Source organism: Mobula hypostoma, chromosome 2 (genome assembly GCF_963921235.1).
Source record: "Mobula hypostoma chromosome 2, sMobHyp1.1, whole genome shotgun sequence".
Classification (NCBI taxonomy): Eukaryota; Metazoa; Chordata; class Chondrichthyes; order Myliobatiformes; family Myliobatidae; genus Mobula; species Mobula hypostoma.
In genome coordinates, this window is record NC_086098.1 from 12,185,298 (window position 1) to 12,200,797 (window position 15,500).

The following is a 15,500-nucleotide window of genomic DNA, read 5'->3' on the forward strand; positions in this document are numbered from 1 at the left end:
GGAAAAGGGGAGGTGCAACAAGACCTGGGTGTCATTATACACCAGTCATTGAAAGTGGGCATGCAGGTACAGCAGGCGGTGAAAAAGGCAAATGGTATGCTGGCATTCATTGCAAGAGGATTCAAGTGCAGGAGCAGGGAGGTACTACTGCAGTTGTACAAAGCCTTGGTGAGACCACACCTGGAGTATTGTGTGCAGTTTTGGTCCCCTAATCTGAGGAAAGATATCCTTGCCATAGAGGGAGTACAAAGAAGGTTCACCAGATTGATTCCTTGGATGGCAGGACTTTCATATGAAGAAAGACTAGATGAACTAGGCTTGTACTCGTTGGAATTTAGAAGATTGAGGGGGGATCTGATTGAAACGTATAAAATCCTAAAGGGATTGGACAGGCTAGATGCAGGAAGATTGTTCCCGATGTTGAGGAAGTCCAGAACAAGGGGTCACGGTTTGAGGATAAAGGCGAAGCCCTTTAGGACTGAGATTAGGAAAAACTTCTTCACACAGAGAGTGGTGAATCTGTGGAATTCTCTGCCGCAGGAAAGAGTTGAGGCCAGTTCATTGGCTATATTTAAGAGGGAGTTAGATATGGCCCTTGTGGCTAGAGGGATCAGAGGGTATGGAGGGAAAGCTGGTGCAGGGTTCTGAGTTGGATGATCAGCCATGATCATAATAAATGGCGGTGCAGGTGCGAAGGGCCGAATGGCCTACTCCTGCACCTATTTTCTATGTTTCTATGTTTCTATTTTCTATGTTTCTATGTTATGTCTTTTTTTAAGTGCAATCATGAACAACAGCCAAATCAGAAATGCTGATCAAGTCAACTAGTTCCCAAAGAGAACTCTGATAGGTCAATCAGATGGTTCACTGCTGCTCAGCAATAGAAACACAAAAAAATCATATGTACAATTAAGAAACATTAAAAAATAGTAGAAATACTGGAGTCATGATGATCATGATGAAGTCCGCTGGAGAGAGACATTTATACACATGCTGTCCTCCGTAATTCAAAGAGATTAAAGGATAAGGTTGCAGGGTGACAAAACGTAGCAGGATCACTTGGAACTCAAAACTAATCCCTACTGGGAGAAAACAGCACCCGTTCTTTCTGCATTGTTCTCCAGTAGTCTAAGGACTAAGTCCAGCCGGAACACAACTCACAAGTGCTCTTGAAAGTCAGGTATTAACCCTACCTACCAACAACCAAGCATTGCTATCCTGGTCCCCCTCATGATAGCTTATGAAGAAGCATGTGACTTCCCTCCCAGAGATGATAGGTGTTTGTGCACTCGACTCTTGAAGGCTTGGACCCCATCGTCACAGATGTTTCCAACCACAGCATCTGGAAGGCTGTCTCAGGTATTTAGTTCCATGGATGTTAATGGAAATTAATTACAGAAATAAGAAACCTGCTGGTCAATACTCTTTTGTGACTTATTATTGACTATCTCTTTCTGTTTCTTGTTACACCCCTTGTTCTCACATAATTACAATTTTATTACGGCAACCGTTGAATGGCAGAGAAAATGACCAGCTAGTTTTGATCAATCTGATTGGAACTTCCACATGCATAACTTATATATATTTAGATTACAATGTCTGAGACAAGCTTAATAGACCTGTGGCAGTGCCCTCTATTCTTTACAAGTACAGTTGATGTCTAAATCCAATCAAAGTATGCAAGTCATTCACAACTCAATCCAGAAAGCTGTTCCACATTTGTGTCTGCAGTGAGGAGAGCAACGCCAATGAAGGCAAGGCAACTCAAAACCGAGGAAACCACAGACCTGATAAAACTTGTCACTGGGAAGAGTGAAGCAGTATAATTGGTATTTCCATTTGAAGGGAGGAGCTTCTGAAGTACTGTTGTGTGAGTAAGCATTCTCTTATAAAAAGCAACATATATTGTTTCAGAAAAGACTTCTTCATTGGACACCCCACTATTTCAAAGGGTAGATTATTGGGAGACTGCACTGAATCAAGATTTTGAAGATTAAAAATGTCGGTATGTTTATTAAACTTTAATTGTCATTCTAGTTCTATGGTACTACATTACTTATTAACAGAATATTAGATTTCTGGAATTTAAAGTACTCTATATACTAAATACAGTGGCAGACCACTGTTAAGCAATAGATAATATAATAATTTAAACACAAGAGAGTCTTGCAGATGCTGAAAATCCAGAGTAGCACACACTAAATGCTGGAGGAATTCAAGAGGTCAGGCAGCATCTACAGAAAGGAATAACCAGTCAGCATTTCACACCAGACCCTTCTTCAGAACTGATAAAGTTCTACACTTATTAACTGAGTCGTGATGAAGGGTCTCAGCCCAAAACGTTGACTGTTTATTCCTTTCCACAGCTGCCACCTGACCTGTTGAGTTCCTCCAGCATTTTGTGTGTGCTGGTGTAAGAACTTAAATGTTGTAATTGTTAGCAGTTTTAAAACTATAAATGATATTAACTTCTCAAATATTGAAGAAGAATGCAACAATTCACAATTTTTACAATGTATTATTTTCTTATAGATAATTTATGTCCTGTAATAGTTTTATCTTGAACACAGTGCTACTCTGGATTTAAAGATAACTATATTGGTTCACAAATTCCTTTCTATCAATAGTCAAAAAATCTATAAATCCTTTACAGATTTGAACAAAAAGATGGCTCCAAAAGAGGCTGGTACATATCTGTTGCTATTAACTGTTACCTTGGTCAATGGACTTGGATATCATAGATATACTAATGGTAAGTGTTTATGTTGTAGTTATTCTGAGTTTTAATAAACTAAATCATTCAAAATGACAGCTCTGTGCAGCTCCGTTGAATCTTCAGGTCTTTGTTTCTTGTCTCTGAATGATAGTTTGGGCAACTAATTTTTAATTTTTATTTTCTTCTCACGAACCTTATTTTTCTATATCCTCGATGCAAGGCCCGCATATTGTGCATCACTAAATTGAGCGAAGAAACCTTTCAAGCATCTATCCGCTGATGCACTTTTCCAGACAACATGGAATATAAAAGGGCTCAGAATGGCATATTCTGTCCCTCCCAAAACCAAATACTTCACCAACTCCTCAGACAACTAGGGTGAGCCTGGGTCACTCCTGCACAAACTTGCAGCCAAGTAATTACTGGTATAACAGGCATGCGTTCTGCTTCATCCATCCATATTATAATTCCAATTGTCTTTGTCAACATAGACAGAATGAAATAGTCGACCACCACAATTGGCAAATAACAAGCAACGGGGTATTATCCTTGCAGATCAAAGCTCCTAGGAGCAGCTTTCTTAAATGGACTAGGTTAATGCTGTGCAATTCTTGTGATAAATAACTAAGAAAGTGATATAAAAAAATAGATTTTCTTCAGATGCTTTGTCATCATACGGCTTATTTAAACTTCAAAAGTCTCGAAGATCTTCAACAACGCTTTATTTTTGAAATGGCAAAAGTCATTGCCAATAAACTGATGAATGGCTGATACTAAATAAGATGAAAGGTCAGAGGTCACAATATAATCATGATAAAGTAAAGGAAAATCGGTGTCTGCACAAATCGAGAGTCGTATCTATTTTTAATGTAAATTCCAATTTGAATTATATTAGTTCAAATTCTGTGCTACAAAACTGGCATACACATGTCAGAAAAAGTTCAGCTCATTGGTGTTGAATAATGAAAATAGCAGGTTAAGTATTAAATGGTGTTAGATTTGATACTGCAAACACGAGAAAATATGCAGATGCTGAAATTTCAAGCAACACACATAAAAATTGCTGGTGAACGCAGCAGGCCAGGCAGCATCTATAGGAAGAGGTACAGTTGACGTTTCAGGCCGAAACCCTCGTCAGGACTAACTGAAGATAGAGATAGTAAGAGATTTGAAAGTGGGAGGGGGAGGGGGAGATCCGAAATGATAGGAGAAGACAGGAGGGGGAAGGATGAACTTTCCAGATCTTAGATCCTCTCATATCCCTTTTGCCAATCAACTTTCCAGCTCTTAGCTTCATCCCTATTGAGGTAGTGCTTCCTGATGCTAAAAAGCTGGAAGGCATCCATATAGTGGTTTTTCTAAGGTGAGTCTGTAAAAATTGGTAACAGTCATCCAGTACATGGTAAATTTTTTTAATCTTCTGAAGAAGTGGATGTGCCACAAACTGATAACAATACCAAGCTGTGTCCATGCTGGACATGTTCATCAGGGACAGACATAGAGGATACATCTTGTTTTCCCTCTGCATCTTGATAATGGGCAGCAATGGCTAGGCCAAAGGCCGATCCCTGTATTGCCCTGATATGTTTTATCAGAAGGCAAAGCTGAAAGTGGCCTTTGTTTCCTGTTAAAGCTTTGAAAAGTTTTAAGAAATATGTTTAGAAGCCATTAAGATTCAAGCAGTATTTTGTACATAGTTAATTAATTAAATGTTATTGTAATTGCAAACCATTAAAACATTAAAGGAACGTAACTTTTTTTAAAAAAAGGTGGCCAATAATCGCTACGGAAATGAATGAGGTCATCAACCCTACGTCAGCTGATACTGGCCATGATAGTCAATTTCTGGTTTAGTGCCCAGTACCTTCAGTAACTGTTGTAAAATCTGTCCCTCAATTAGTCCCAGGTTAACATCAGGTCCACATAAGGTCAGGATTTCCATCTGAGTCAATTAACTCAGGTGTTTCCTTATGGACACCCAACCTTGGCAAGGAAGAGCCAAATACTATGCAGACCTGAAACGAAAGCAATACAGGTAAATTAGAGAGACAAGAAGTTTACAAAATAATAGGTACCATACAGATATTAAAACCTACAATGAGGTATCAGTTGCTAATAATCAGTTATTGTTAAAACCAATAACCAGGCGGAAAATAAACTACCATGGCAATAATGAAACAAATAATTGTGCTTAAAGTTAAGACGTCTATTCTTCTTAATTTAGATGATAAGACCATAAGATAGAGGAGCAGAATTAGGCCACTTGACCCATCAAGTCAGTTGTGCCATTTCATCATGGTTGATCAACTTTCCCTCTCAGCCCCAATCACCTGCTTTCTCCCCATATCCCATCATGCCCTGACTAAGCAAGAATCTAACAAACTCTGTCTTAAGTATATCTAAGGATTTGCCCTCCACATCGCCTGTTGCAACAAATTCCAGAGATTCGCTGCTCTCTGGTTAAATAAATATTTCCTCATCTCTTTTCAAAATGGGTATCTCTTAATTCTGAGGTGATGTCCTCTGGTGTTAGACTCCCCCCACCACAAGAAACATCTCCACATCCTCTCTATCAAGGCCTTTATTTTTTATTATTTTGCAATATTTCTAGTAGTAATTATTCTGGCTGAATCTTATGGCATCATCCAGCTGCAAAGTCTTGGTTTATTTTCAACAGCTTGAGTAACAGACCTTGGCCTTTCAGCTGAGTTTATCAAATGAGTTCTTTCCAAACAAAAGTAATGTGCTCCTATTAAGAATAAATAAAATCAAACTTACTATTATAATACTATTTAATTTGTTTTGCAAAAAATTAACATTAACCAGAGTGCTTTGCAGTTATTTTTAGATTAGAGAATCTAATTATTGCTAAGAAAGAATATTCTATTAGTTCACCATAATAGATTCATGAATGGTAAGTCTTTCCTCTGCTCGTAATTGGTTAAATATTCACCCACATGGTCCTGACATGGCTTAGTCAGAAGGGTGTGGTGCAGTGTTCATGGTCAATCCAGGCAGTCCAGTGTAACGAATGTGGCATTGCCAGCAATTAAGATATCCGGGCCTGTGAACTCAATTCAACCCAAGGACATTGAGTTTATTAAGGAGATAAAATAAGAACTAAAAAAATGTAAAACAGGTTGCATAAGTATCATCAAAATATAAAAAATGTCAATGGCAACCTTGTTTTAATTAACTAAAAACACAGTTCTTATTATATACATAATAGTCTATTGTACTTTACATCTAACAATATAGACTTTCTTAGTATCTAACTTTAACCATAAACAGAGAAAAAAATAGAAGTTAATGTTAGTTCTTCATTGCAGGTTTTAAAAGACTTGTATGTAAAATATGGGTTCATTTTTTGATTTTCTGTTTACTTTTTATTCATATACAACTTGATTAAAATCAGCACTAAAATAATTTAGCAAGGCAGGGAAATGGTTCAAGTAATTACATTTTTTAATTGTGTCAAAAATGTTTTACTACAGAACTGATACAAACTTCAGCCATTGCTGCTCTGTTGTTATCGCTGCTAGTGGCCCCCACCAATCAACTTTGGTCAGCTCCTCTCTCATGCCTCTGTAATTCCTTTTACTCCACTGTAATACTGATACACCCGACTTTAGTTTCTCCTTCTTAAATTGCAAGGTGAAGTCTATCATATTATACTCCCTGTCACCTAAGGGTACCTTTACCTTAAGTTCCCTAATAAAATCCAGTTCATTTCACAACACCTAATCCAGAATAGCCTTTTCCCTAGTGGGCCCAACCACAAGCTGCTCTAACATGCCATCTTACAAGCATTCTACAAATTCTCCCTCTTGGGATCCAGCACCAACCTGATTTTCTACAATCTACCTGCATATTGAAATCCCCCATGTGTATGGCAACATTTCCCTTTTGACATACATTTTCTATCTCATGTTGTTATTTGTAGCCCATATCCTGGGTACTGTTCGGAGGCCCATATGTAACTCCCGTCAGAAATTAAAGCTCATCAGGGAGTTGAAGTTTGAACACAAATCAAAAGTTGGCTTGGTGATCAAAAGATGTACTCTTTTTTTAATGAGGTACTAAATACAAACTTTTAATACAACATTAGTTACATGCAAGGAGCTGAGAGAATATTAACCATGACATTTATATTTCTTCTTCACTAGGAACACGAATAAACATAAATTATTGCAGAACTGCCAAAAGATCATTTGTGGCAATCCAATTCCAGATATTACTTCTGTGCTTGTATGTGAACCCAAAGTAAAAAATGAAAATATTCACCAAGTTCCATAGTGCTTTGTTGACTTTTCCAAAACAGGTCAACGAAGCATAGATCGAAGTTCTGAAAGTTCGGAAGAAAACCGCGTGTCTATCCCCGGAGGTGAGAAGTAGGCTTGTATTACACAGAGAATTGAATTGTCCATTAATAATTCTTAATAGAAGCAAGATTATTGCAGGGGAATAAGAAATCTAGTTTATTTATGTGATGTGTTTTTGTCACATCAACTCTCCAATTATGCCCTTCCCTATCAATTTTACTCACTTCTTAATGACTTTCTCAGACCAACTTACTAAACGAATGTGGTGTGCCACTTATTGTAATGTTAGGTAAATGACTTCAAACTCCAACTTCCCAGATTTCCATTACAATCAGTTTTCTGTCATCATCTCTCCTCTCTGCAAACACATTTTTCCACAATCACCAGTTCCTCTTTTTACCATTAGACCGCTAACTATAAAACACTATCACTGAGTTCTTGGAGTGTCAAAGAAACTGTGATTTGCTCCAACTATTAAAATCAGCTAAAATATTCAAAGTTCAAAGTAAATATGGAAATACAATAGAATTGTACAAACACCTGTACAGAAATAGACAAAGTCTAACAATCAACCAAGGTGTAAAAGAAGGCAAACTATACAACTAAGATAATAAATCGATGCTACATTGTTCGTAGTGACAAAGTGTTAGGGGGAGCCTTAAAGTGGATGGTATGTTGCTGCTGAGTTATGCTTTGTTTTGCTCTGAAACTGTTAGACTGTTAAGGTATGCTTGGATCCTGTGCTTTCTCAATGGGAGGAATTTTGTTTCAATTTGTTTCACTACTACTAGACTTTTATTCCTCATTACACTCTAACCAGTCAGCATAGAGGGGCATCCATTTAGAACAGAAATGAGGAGGCATCTCTTGAGCCAGAGGGTAATGAATCTGTGGAATTCATTGCCATAGATGGCTGTGGAGGCCAAGACGATGGATTATATTTAAGGCAACGGTTCATAGGTTCTTGATTAGTTAGGGCAAAGGTTATGGGGAGAAGGGGGTTGAGAGTAATAATAAGTCAGCCATGATGGAATGGCAGAGCAGACTCGATGGGCCAAATGGCCTAATTCTGCTTCTTAAGATCAATACTCTATGTGCTTATAGATCATTTGAAACCCAGAGCAATTAAAAAGCATGATGAAACATGAAATCTGAAGTAAAAACACAAGATTCTAGAGATACCTGCCATAAATCTCCAGCAATTTCTGTTGCGTCATGTAGCTTTAGCCTAGTGACAGTCTGAACGGGACAGAGAAATAACAGGACACAGAAACTCAAATGTACTAACAGCTTCATCTAAAAAGCAAAACAAGCAACTGGAGCTCATTTTGACGTCAAAAATCAGAGTTGAAATTTTCTCATTTGGACTGCACTCAGAGCAAAAGGAAGATTTCTGGTCTCAATATCACAACAAGAATATGAAAGCTTTGAAGGGGGTGCAAAGTAATTTACCAGGATGATAACACAACTTGAAGATTTTCCACTGTCAAGAAAACCAAGCAGACTGAGGCACACTTCTCTGCAGAAGACAAGAGGTAAAACCAACCAGGTGGAGATCCATAACATAATGAAAGGGTTTAACTGGGTAAACTTGAAGTTTGCCAATAGTTGCAGCCATCAGTTCCTGGACTTCTGGCCAGTTGCATAGACTACTAATCGGGGAGAGCTAAACAAGTAGTTATGCATCATGCTGTGGCCTTTTTCTGTGCTGCTACAACAACTTAACTAAGGTACTGGCACTATATCATGGGCAGAGGTGGGGAAAGTGATCACAATGATGAACAATAAAAGGGAATAAAAATTTCTAAACACAAGAGATTCTGCAGATGGTGGAAATATTGAGCAATAAATGCTGGAGGAACTCAGCAAGTCAGGCAGCATCCGTGGAAGGGTATAAACAGTCAACATTTCGGGCCAGCATCATTCATCAGGATTCTATTCTAGCATGGGGCAGAAACTTACCTCTATGGACTGCTGTAAATTTTCAATCAATGAAGTATCTATTTAGACATTGTCACAGGTGTTATACAGGTAATAATGAAGGCAATTTGTGCAGAGCCAAGTTTCTAAAAACAGCCATGTTGTAGTGATGAGATACATGAAAATTTGAGGTATAATTATTGCCCAGGATATCCCCTGGCTCATTCTGAAAAAGAACAATGAATCCTTTCTTCCCCATAGACACTGCCTGACCTGTTGCGTTCCCCTGGCTCTTTGTACTTGCTGCTAAAGATAAACCGGATCTCTGCTTAATATCATGGTTAAATGAAGCCACCTCTGACATCCTGGTAATCCCCCAGCACCACAGTGAAGTGTCAGCCTATATATCCACGCCCAATTATCTGGACTGGAAGTTGGCCTCATAAGGGGAAGGGATACAAGCCTGGCATTAATATACAATTCCTTCTACGTATATAAACCTGGGAACATAGAACTTTTAAATTATTAAAATCAAATCTGTTACAAGGATTTGTGTAACAGCTGAATAATTGTCTCAAGTTCTTGCAATACACTTACTCACAATCCATTATTTTTTATAAACCTTCTAAATATCTGCTTCTTTACCGGTATAACTCATGCTAATAAGTTACTAACTTTTGTAAATAAATAAAAAAGAAAAATCATCATAAGCTTCACATTACTGGGCATTTCTATTCATCTCTTGAAATAGGCCTTACGAACATAAGATATAGGAGCAGAATTAGGTCATTTGGCCCATCACGTCTGCTCTGCCATTTCATCATGGCAGATCCATTTCCCTCTCAGCCCTAATCTCCAGCCTTCTCCCCATAACCCTTCATGGCTTGACTAATCAAGAATCTATCAACCTCTGCCTTAAATATATCCAACGACCTGGCCTCCACAGCTGACTGTGGCAAAGAACCCCACCAATTCACCACTCTCTGGCTAAAGGAGTTCCTCTTCATCTCCATTATAAATGGTCATCCCTCTATTTTGAGGCTGTGTCCTCTGGTCTTAGACTCCCCCACCATAGGAACCATCCTCTCCAAATCTACTCTGTGAGGAGTTTCAACATTCAATAGGTTTCAATAAGACCCCCTTCATTCTTGTGGATTCCACTGATAATTTTTGTGAACCTCCTTTAAACCCTCTTCAATGTCAGCACATCCTTTCTTAGATAAGGGGCCCAAAACTGCTCACAATACTTCAAATGAGGCCTCACCAGCATCTTATAAAGCCTTAACATTACATCCTTGCTTTTATATTCTCAAAGGTTCAAAGTTCAAAGTAAATTTTATTATCATAGGACAATAATATCACCACATCCAACCCTGAGATTCTTTTTCCTGCAGGCATACTCAGAAAATCTATCTAATCCTCTCAAAATATACATCCTTAAAAAGGGTAATATTGAAATCAGTAAAACCCTTATAATGTAGCAATATAAATTTAGTCAATACCATAATCTAAACTAGATCTCTTCATCTCGTATTAACAGTGAGATGGCATCGAGGACCACAAGGTCCACGAGGATACCCCGGTCCGCCGGGTCCACCAGGATACCCAGGAAAACCAGGTGCTGGAATTCAAGGACCACCAGGCCCACCAGGGCAGCCAGGCCCACAGGGGCTGCCAGGAGTAGGGAAGCAGGGTGCTCCAGGACCACCGGGAAAGACAGGTGAAAGAGGCGACCAGGGACCAAAAGGCAACATGGGATCTCCTGGCATGCAAGGACAGAAAGGTTCACCAGGTCCAAGAGGATTTCCAGGGCCAAATGGATTGTCCATTCCTGGTAAACCAGGTGCACCAGGGTCACCAGGTGCTACAGGACCAATAGGTCCACCTGGCGAGAAAGGAGAACCAGGGGACCCTGGTCCAATTGGTGAAAAGGGAGAAAGAGGAGTTGGAATACCGGGCCGTGCAGGTGAAAGGGGTCCTCCTGGGCCACCAGGACCACAAGGAATTCGTGGTGAAACAGGATATGGAAAACCAGGAGTGACAGGCCTTCCTGGAAAACCAGGAGAGAAAGGTGAAAAGGGCTCACCAGGTTCACCTGGATTTTCTGGTGCACCAGGCCAAAAAGGGCCACCTGGGTTACCTGGACCACCAGGTATTGGAAAGCCTGGAGAAGATGGCACACCAGGGTTACCAGGACCTCCTGGACCCGATGGTCCACCTGGTGCCCAAGGCATACCCGGTGAACCTGGACTTCCTGGTTTTGGGAGACAGGGCCCACCAGGACCTAAGGGGGACCCAGGTGCTCCAGGCCCTGCCGGATATCCTGGAGAGAAAGGCGAGAAAGGTGCCACAGGCAATCCTGGAGCCTCTGGACTTTTAGGACCACCTGGTCCATCTGGGCCTGAAGGTCTACAAGGTGCGCCTGGTCCACCTGGAGCACCAGGGGCTAAAGGGGCACAGGGCTCAGCAGGCGCTCAAGGTTATCAGGGACCAAAGGGTGAGATGGGTCCAGGGGGTACCCCAGGCAAATCAGGAATTCCAGGAGAACCTGGTGTGCCAGGACCTGAAGGTCCAATGGGACCACCTGGCCAAAAAGGAGCCATTGGACCCATTGGCCCACCTGGAAAAACAGGTGAACCTGGTGCTCAAGGTCTTCCAGGGCCACCAGGGTTTGCCGGTGAGGTTGGAATGGATGGGCCCACTGGACCTCCTGGTTCAAGAGGCCCTCCTGGTTACCAAGGACCTCCAGGATTCCCTGGTGAAAAAGGAGATCCAGGACCTCCAGGGCCACCAGGACTACCAGGTCTTTCTGCTGGCTTTCTTGAAAAGTTACCTGAAGGAGCACCTGGTCCTCCAGGTCCAGAAGGTCCTCCAGGTCCACCTGGCCCACCTGGTCCACCAGGGCCTCCGGGGGAAAGTGCACAGACAGGAAAGTATGGGGGTTACAATGGCTTCATAGAAGGAGGTGTGGCAAATTCATATCCGGCTTTTACAGCCATCCTTTCAGAATCCTACCCAGCAACACGACAACCAATCGTATTTGACAAAATATTAGCCAATCAAAACAATGACTATGATCCAACAACTGGAATATTTACATGTAAAACACCAGGTATCTATCACTTCACTTACCATTTACAAGTCAAAGGAGGAAATGTTTGGGTTGGACTGTTCAAAAATCACGAACCCATAATGTACACATATGATGACTATACAGAGGGTTACGTTGATCAAGCCTCAGGGAGTTCTATAATACATTTACGTGAAAATGACCAAGTTTATGTTGAGTTACCTTCAGTTGAGTCCAATGGCTTATATTCTTCTGATTATATGCATTCATCCTTCTCGGGATTTTTAATTAGTCAAACTATTTGATGCATGTCAATTATATTGGCAATTCTCCTGGTCGCCCACATCACCTACAAATATCCCAACCCCCACCGCAGCAACGAGTAGTTTCTACATGTTTGTGGGGTGCTGCCAATTCAAACAGAATACTTTTCAAAAAAGCTTCACAACTAAAACGTTTTGGGTGGCTTGCTGGATGGAGCCTGTGCGTGAACATTTCCCACTCCTCTTCTGTCCAAGGTGGGTTAATGTTGAAACTCCTTTCCACAGCACTTTATCAAACTGCTCCATTACTGTCTCCGGCTAAATGGCAATTAGCCTTTTCACTATGTTCTATAAAGTTCAGGGAAAATATATCATTAAATTCATATCTATTGCCCATTGTTTCAAAGGAGAATTAGTGCCAATCAGTCAACTCCACCCTAGCAAAGAAAGACAGTAGAGAATTGATGTTATTTCAAATGTCTTAGTTAAAAATGTTTCTTACAGATTTTATAACGATCAATCACATAATGGCTCACTTGACCAACTGCTCAATGATTATTTTCATCCATATCCCTTCAGATAGAACCAACAGGGGCTTTCCAAATATTTACAACATGCAACTATTCCTCCTGGCAGCAAGAGGACCCAAAGTGTTACAAAGAATTAGGCTTCAAGCAGCAAGTGCATGTGTTGTGAAATAAGCTGACAGAAAAGTTTGACTATGCTATGTTAAACTGAAATATCACAATAGAAACACATTTTTTAAAAAAGCTAGTACTTTAGTGTTTTCCACATAGAACTATTCAAAACCAATCTATTGTAAACCAATTATTATTTAAAGATTTGTCAAATTCTTAACTTACAAATGAATTATTCCAGAATTAATTCACAAGGAGGTGCTATGGATAATAGAAACCCATTTATAACTATAACAGGACTCAACTGGCAATATTGTTCAGAAAACAAGTATGTTGAACCTTTTTTTTTATAAACCCAAGGGCTTACTACTAAAAAATAAATTAAAACTGTATTGAAATGCATTAATAGTTACAAAACATTTTATTTCAAAATGTGCATAAAAAATAAAATTGTTTATGATGTTACTCTGAATCCCGCTTGCTTCTATTCATCCAGTATTATAGAGGTGCTTGATCATTACAAGTTTGGCCATGCTGAGCCACAGATTGGCAAGATGGGTATATCGCTTCTGGGAAAGTATGGGGGAAGTTAAGTAGAGGTGGAGGGCAGAGATTAACATTTCAATGGCTTGTACTGAGTAGATAGGAATGGATGAGCCTGCTGGTGGAGCTCACCTGCTGTCAATCTTTAGAACAGGGGCTAGCTCCCCTCATATATCTATGAAAACTTTTAATACAGGCTTTGAGAACTCTTTTAAACTTGCTCACTTCACTCTAGTGCACTACATTCCTTTTTCTGGGTCCCTCGTTTTCTGTATCAATAGGGAAATGGATCAGCCATGATGAAATGGCAGAACAGATTTGATGGACAAAATGGCCTAATTCTGTTCCTATATCTCTTCATTTCACGTACAGGTAGTGGTAATGGAAATCTGAATGCTGTAAAAGTTATAAGGTTAAAATGACAGTACAAAATCAAAATCACTGGTACAAGAACACTGTGGTTAGATTAATGAACTGTTTTTTAGTGACTTGGAATATTAATATAAATCAAGTTCGAAACCCACCAAAAGAAATAGGGGATTCAAATTCAAGTAACAATGTAAGTATTGAATGAAAAGTTGGTTCTTTTAATGGTGACAAAAATAATCATAACACCCATTGGTTTCCTACAGGGAAAAAAATCTGCTGCTCTCCGTGTGACACCAGATCCACACTGGTGTGGTTGATTTTTAAAGGCCCTTTGAAATGTCCAAGACAGACACAAAAGTCAAAGGCTATTTTGCATTGGGCAAAGAACATTGGCCTTGCTGCAATCAATCTTCTCAATAAAATGAATTAAAAACATAGCCAGGATATGACTTAACCCACGATATCATAGGAGGGTGCCACAGTAGTGTAGCAGTTGTTGTTGAATGCCATCAACCTTACGACAACCCCATGGATAGTGTAGTTATCCAGAGGGTTTTTGTGGCAAGTATGGAAGTAAAGGGCCAGGCCTTTCTTCCACAGAGACACTGCTGCTGTCCAGTTTAGGACCCACCCGGATTCGAACTCAGGCCCATCTGCCTCAAAGTCCTGATGCTACTACACCACCGGGCGGCCCAAGTGTACCAGTTAGTGTGATGCTGTTACAGCTCAGTGCATCGGAGTTCAGAGCTCAATTCTGAAATTCATCTCTCCTACCCATGGGTTTCCTCCAGGTGCTCCGTTTCCTCCCACATTCCAAAGACGCACCAGTGTGTAGGCTTACTGGTCACTGTAAATTGTCCAGTGATTAGGCGAGTGTTAAAAATTTGGGGTTCTTGGCTCATTGGACCGGAAGGGTCTGTTCCACATTGTATCTTTAAAGAAAATGAAATAAAATTATATCAGAAACAGAATATTGGAAAACATGTTTGACTTCAATTGAAAAAGGGATGAATATGGTTTACCACAACTCAATGCTAAATCTGTTGGTATGCATGAATGGCTTGTGACTCATCAAAGTTAAGAAGAATTTAAATCTGAAACCACAACATATATAGATTTTAAAAATGCTAAATTACCTTGGGAGATATTAGAGTGTGTTTAAAGAGCCAGTCAGTTAGTTTAGTGGATTAAGATGAAAGGTTAATGTTGCATTCTAATGTCAACAGGTGGGAGATCATAAATTTTGGAGCTAAGCCAGTGATACGGAAGACGCTCAATAGAAAAAATGCTACAGGCTGTAAATCAGCTGGAACATCTAAAAAACTTCAAATGAATAAGACCATAAGATCATAAAATATAGGAGCAGAAGTAGGCCATTCAGCCCATCGAGTCTGCTCCGCCACTCAATCATGGACTGATCCAATTCTTCCAGTCATCTCCACTCCCCTGCCTTCTCCTCATACCCTTTGATTCCCTGGCTAATCAAGAACCTATCTATCTCTGCCTTAAATACACCCAATGACTTGGCCTCCACACCACTCATGGCAACAAATTCCACAGATTTACCACCCTTTGACAAAAGTAGTGTTTCCGCATATCTGTTGAAAATGGACATCTTTCAGTCCTGGAGTTGTGCCCTCTTGTCCTAGACACCCCTAC

The 15,500-nt window shown here is 40.0% G+C and overlaps 2 protein-coding genes across 4 annotated transcripts in view; one reads left to right on the top strand and one right to left on the bottom strand.

Moving 5' to 3' along the window:
• The window catches only part of nt5dc1 (5'-nucleotidase domain containing 1), a 665,771-nt gene that overhangs the window by 387,902 nt on the left and 262,369 nt on the right, over positions 1–15,500 (bottom strand). The gene's annotated exons all lie outside the window — the stretch shown is intronic.
• Positions 1,011–13,435, top strand: LOC134338074 (collagen alpha-1(X) chain-like). 3 transcript variants are annotated; one of them, XM_063033610.1, is made up of 3 exons: positions 1,011–2,005; positions 2,654–2,752; positions 10,499–13,435. In XM_063033610.1, exons 2-3 carry the CDS (start codon positions 2,668–2,670, stop codon positions 12,331–12,333), a joined length of 1,920 nt encoding a protein of 639 aa, XP_062889680.1. In that variant the 5' UTR covers positions 1,011–2,005; positions 2,654–2,667; the 3' UTR covers positions 12,334–13,435. The 3 variants fall into 3 exon arrangements, with proteins under 3 accessions (XP_062889680.1, XP_062889687.1, XP_062889693.1); XM_063033617.1 differs by having other exon boundaries at positions 1,011–1,870; XM_063033623.1 differs by lacking the exon at positions 1,011–2,005 and adding an exon at positions 7,038–7,100 and having other exon boundaries at positions 2,556–2,752.

Coding starts and splice junctions, on each gene's coding strand:
- LOC134338074 (XM_063033623.1), top strand. CDS start 2,668: ATGGCTCCAAAAGAGGCTGGTACATATCTGTTGCTATTAACTGTTACC. Junction 2,753..7,037: donor ATATCATAGATATACTAATG/GTAAGTGTTTAT, acceptor TTTCCAAAACAG/GTCAACGAAGCATAGATCGA. Junction 7,101..10,498: donor CCGCGTGTCTATCCCCGGAG/GTGAGAAGTAGG, acceptor TCGTATTAACAG/TGAGATGGCATCGAGGACCA.